Source organism: Amblyraja radiata, chromosome 25 (genome assembly GCF_010909765.2).
Source record: "Amblyraja radiata isolate CabotCenter1 chromosome 25, sAmbRad1.1.pri, whole genome shotgun sequence".
In the NCBI taxonomy this organism is placed as follows: Eukaryota; Metazoa; Chordata; class Chondrichthyes; order Rajiformes; family Rajidae; genus Amblyraja; species Amblyraja radiata.
In genome coordinates, this window is record NC_045980.1 from 509384 (window position 1) to 514813 (window position 5430).

Genomic DNA, 5430 nt, shown 5'->3' on the forward strand with positions numbered 1-5430 from the left:
TGGTACTGGACTCCCCCAACATTGGGAACATTTTTCCTGCATCTAGCCTGTTCTGTCATTTTATCTATATTACTAAAAGTAAGATCTTGACCACTTCCTGTTTTTCTCTTTCGTGATTTTAAGGAAAAAACGCTGCCACTTACGGCTGTGATTTTTGGCCATCTCACTCAGAGTCCCCCTCCGCTGTGCAGGGCAAGATCATTTTTCCCATCGATGAAAAATAAAAGAGTTATTCATGTGTTAAAAATGTTGAGATTCTTTCTGCTGCCCCTGCTGGTGGGAGGGGGAGGGAAATATAAAACCCGGAAGTGGTGCACCTCACTCATTCTCTGCAAGATGGAGGAATCGAGAGGGTCACGTCTCCCTGAGCTGTGAATAACACTGAACACATGTCTACTCAAATGTGAGTGCCCTTAATGTGGTTTGAAAATAAAAATGTGGTTACTTTGAACTGCTGCACTGCAAATAGTTGTTGGTGGGGAGATTACTTTGATCTGCTGCAGAGCAAATGGTTGTTGGTGGAAACTTGACAACTTCCTGTTTGCACTGTCCATTGATTTTAGATAAAACGCTACCGCTTACGGCTGATTTTTGGCCATCTTACTCAGTCCCCCTCCACTCATCAGGTGCAGAGGATTCTTCCCATCAATGAAAAATAAAAGTGTTATTAATATTTCAAAAATGTTGAGAATCTCTGTCCTGTTATTCACGCCACGCCCCTTCCGGTGGGAGGGGTAGGGATTATAAAACCCGGAAGTGTGGATGTGGCTCAGCCTCTGTAAGATGGGGGAGGGAGATGTCACGACTGAGCTGTTAATCAACTGAACACACTGATTGTCTACTGAACTGTGTTTGTTTTTTTATGTGGTGTTTTGTGTGGTTTTATGGTGGTGTCACCCTGCTTGAAATGGTATGAAACGGCATTTGAATGTGGTGGCCTTGCACCCTGCATGAAATGGTATGCAACTGCATTTGAATTTGGTGGTCATGCACCCTGCTTGAAATGGCATGAAAAAGCACGTGAATTCGGTGGCCTTGCACCCTGCTTGAAGTGGTCGGAAACTGCACTTGAATTTGGTGGCCTTGCACCCTGCTTGAAGTGGTAGGAAACTGCACTTGAATTCGGTGGCCTTGCACCCTGCTTTAAGTGGTGGGAAACTGCACCTGAATTTGGTGGCCTTGCACCCTGCTTGAAGTGGCATGAAACTGCAATTGAATTTGGTGGCCTTGCACCCTGTTTGAAGTGGTAAGAAACTGCACTTGAATTTGGTGGCCTTGCACCCTGCTTGAAATGGAATTTCAAGGAATAGCCGTGAGTCAACTGCCAGCCCACCAGCCGAGAGTGAGCTGCCAGCACATCAGGCTTGAGTGACTGAGCTGCCAACCCAAAAATCCATTTGGCCCATAATGTCCATACTAGCCCTCTGGAAACCAGACCCTTCAGCCCACAATATCCATACTAACGCTCCAAAAAGCACTCCCCCCCCCCCCCCCTCCAATATTGGAATTAGTGGAGAGGTGGAATATTGCGTTGGGGGACCAGCCCTCCCGTGTGAACATGGGATCCAACGGGTCCCACTTAGTCTAGTAATTTTAAATGTTTCTATAAGATGCCCTCTCATCCTTCTAAATTCCAGTCCAGTCTAAAAACAAGTCCAGTCTTTCCAATCTTTCCTCATATGACAGTCCCACCATCCCGGTGATTAACCCCGTGAACCTATGCTGCAGTGCCTCAATAGCAGTACAGTCCTTCCTCAAATTTGGAGACCAAAACTGCACACAATACTCCAGGTGTGGTCTCACTAGGGCCCTGTACAATTGCAGAAGGACCTATACTCTAATCCTCTTGTTATGAAGGCCAACATGCCATTCCCTTTCTTCACTGCCTGCTGTACCTGCATGCTTACTTTCAGTGACTGATGAACAAGGACCCCCAGATCCCATTGTACTTCCCCCTTTCCCAACTTGACACCATTCGGATAATAATCTCTTCCTGTTCTTGCCACCAAAGTGGATAACCTCACATTTATCCACATTAAACTGCATCTGCCCACTCACCCAATCTGTCCAAGTCACCCTGCATCCTCCTCACAGTTCACACTGCCACCCAGCTTTGTGTCATCTGCAAATTTGCGAATGTTACTTATGAAGGTCAACATGCAATTAGCTTTCTTGACCGAAATAATGACAAAAAACACTTATGAATTAATATTTTAATTAAAATTAAAAAAAAATATATGTATATAACCATTCCAGAACAATCATTGGTTAGATGAAAGGTATTAAGTTGAGGAGGTGGCCAGCGTGGGCAAGTTAGGCCTCTTTCCACACCGTATCACTCACGGACTCGAGAGTAGAATGTTTAAGAAAGAACTGCAGATGCTGGAAAAATCGAAGGTAAACAAAAATGCTGGAGAAACTCAGCGGGTGAGGCAGCATTTATGGAGCGAAGGAATAGGCGACGTTTTGGTCAGACTGATGTGGGGCTGGTGGGGGCGGGAAGAAGAAAGGAAGAGGCGGAGACAGTGAGCTGTTGGAGAGCTGGGAAGGGGAGGGGAAAGAAGGATAAGGCAGGGACTACCTGAAATTGGTGAAGTCCATGTTCATATCACTGGGGTGTAAACTGCCCAAGCGAAATACGAGGTGCTGCTCCTCCAATTTGCGATGGGTCAGTTGTATAGGGCCCTAGTGAGACCACACCTGGAGTATTGTGCACAATTTTAGTCCCCTAATTTGAGGGACGACATTCTTGCTATTGAGAGAGTGCAGCATAGGTTTACAAGGTTAATTCCCTGGATGGCGGGACTGTCATATGCTGAGAGTATGGAGCCGCTGGGCTTGTATACTCTGGAGTTTAGAAGGATGAGAGGGTTTCTTATTGAAACAAATAAGATTACTAAGAGATGGACACGCTAGAGGCAGGAAACTTGTTCCCGATGTTGGGAGAGTCCAGAACCGGGCGCCACAGTTTAAGAATAAGGGGTAAGCCATTTAGAACGGAGACGAGGAAACACTTTTCCACCCAGAGAGTTGTGAATCTGTGGAATTTTCTGCCTCAGAGGGTAGTGGAGGTCAGTTCTCTGGATGCTTTCAAGAGAGAGCTAGATAGAGCTCTTAAAGATAGCGGAGTCAGGGGATATGGGGAGAAGGCAGGAACGGGGTACTGATTGGGGATGATCATCCATGATCACATTCAATGGGGGTGCTGGCTCGAAGGGCCAAATGGCCTACTCCTGCACCTATTGTCTATTGACTCACTCTGGCCATGGAGGAGACCCAGGACAGAATGTTCAGATTGGGAATAGACAATAGACAATAGGTGCAGGAATAGGCCATTCGACCCTTCGAGCCTAGAATGGGAGGGGGGAGTTGAAGTGCTGAGCCACCGGGAGATCAGGATGGTTATTGCGGAGTGAGGAGAAGGGACAGCAGGGATAATTAGTAGGAATAATTCCAGTCGATTTTTGTGGATTTCTGGAGCTGATTTTTTGCGGCCATTCCTCGGGGGGCTCGAGGATCGGAGACGAGGGGGGAGGAGAGTGAAGGCAGCTCAGAGACGGCAGTCGATGCCCCCGTTCACCCCGACCGTCTCCCCGGTGATGTAGGCCGCGTCAGGCGAGCAGAGGAACGCCACGACTCCGGCGCACTCCTCTGCCTCTCCCAGCCGCCCCATGGCTACCCCCTTCTCCAGTTCCCGCCGGAGGCCATCCTCCTCCCACAGAACAGAGCTGAAGTTGGTCTTGATGAAGCCCGGGGCCAGGCAGTTGACCCGGATGCGGAGCGGGGCCAGTTCCCCAGCCAGAGCCTTGGTCAGGCCGAGCAGCGCCGTCTTGCTCACCCCGTACGCCCCGATGGGGAACGACGGCCTGTAGCCGGCCACCGAGCTGACCAGCACGATAGACCCACCTCCCCTCTTCTCCATGTGGGGGGCCACCAGCCCCACGAGGAGTGCCGCCGCCTTGACGTTCACCTCCCACAGCTTGTCCCAAGCACTCTCCGGGCAGTCCAGGATGCCGCCCGCGTGCGGGTTGACTCCGGCGTTGGAGACGAGGATGTCCACTCCACCGAACAGGCGCACGGCCTCAGCTACCAGCGCCTCCCTGTCAATAGACAATAGAGGCAGGAGTAGGCCATTCAGCCCTTCGAGCCAGCACCGCCATTCAATGTGAACACACTGATCTGATCTGTATTCATGCCTACAATATTCTGTTGATAATTGGCAATAGACATTAGGTGCAGAAGTAGGTCATTCGGCCCTTCGAGCCAACACCGCCATTCAATGTGATCATGGCAGATCATCCACAATCATTAAACTGTATCTGCCATGCATCTGCCCACTACCCAACCTGTCTCTCATTGGCCACCTCGCCCCTCATTACATCAACGTTTCTCATTGGCTGGCTAGCCCCCCATGATGTCACCGCTCCTCCCTCCCATTGGCTGCCTCACCCTTAGGATGTCATGAACCCGCCTCCCATTGGCTGCCTCGCCCCACGTCACGAACCCACCTCCCATTGGCTGCCTTGTCCCCAAATACGTCACCATCCTGCCTCCCATTGGCTGCCTCGCCATGGCACCGCTCACGCCTCCCATTGGCCGCCTCGCCCCCCCATTATGTCACCGCTCCACTCTCCCATTGGCCGCCTCGCCCACGATGACGTCACCACCCTGGCTGCCATTGGCCGCCTCGCCCACGATGACGTCACCACCCCCGTCTCCCATTGGCCGCTTCGCCCCCCATGATGTCACCACTATCGCAGCCCATTGGCCTCCTTACCCCATTACGTCACCACCTCCTCTCCCATTCGCCGTCTCGCCCCTCATAACGTCACCACTATCGCATCCCATTGGCCGCCTCCCCCTCCGTGACGTCACAGCCATGTTACGTCACAGCCATGTTACGTCACGGCCACCCTGTGACATCACCGCCGTCATTGCCCCCCTGTGACGCGCCGGCGCCGTTACCTGTCCGGCCCGCGGCCCACGTGACAGGGAATGCCCCAGGCCTCCAGCCCCTCGGCCCGCAGGCCCGACACCGCCTCGTCCACGTGGTCCTGCCGGCGGCTGCTCACCAGCACCCGGGCGCCGTGGCGGGCCAGGCGGCGGGCGGCAGCCAGGCCGATGCCGCGGGTCGAGGCGGTCAGCACGGCCGCTTTGCCGGACAACATGGCGGGGGGTGACCGCGGCGACGCTGGATGCCCGGCTGCCTGGCGATTGGGCGGAGCAGCTGTCGATCAACGTCGTCCCACCCTATCACGGCATCTCATTGGTTGGTCCCGCCTGATATCCCACCTACTACGGCGTGATGCACTGACCGTCCTCGCTCGTTCATTGGTCCTTCCGCATGTCAGTCACTGCCCACGTCATGTCCCGCCCTCAACGGCGTGACGCACCGATGGCGCCGATCGTAGATTGGTCGAACCGGATGTC

General features: G+C 52.7%; 1 protein-coding gene across 1 annotated transcript; it reads right to left on the reverse strand.

The window, feature by feature from the left end:
- Positions 1-3273: 3273 nt before the first annotated feature.
- On the reverse strand, positions 3274-5206 carry LOC116987218 (dehydrogenase/reductase SDR family member 4-like). The gene is made up of 2 exons (XM_033043080.1): positions 4966-5206; positions 3274-4100 (listed from the first exon to the last, which is right to left on the reverse strand). Exons 1-2 carry the CDS (start codon positions 5166-5168, stop codon positions 3551-3553), a joined length of 753 nt encoding a protein of 250 aa, XP_032898971.1. The 5' UTR covers positions 5169-5206; the 3' UTR covers positions 3274-3550.
- Positions 5207-5430: the final 224 nt, after the last annotated feature.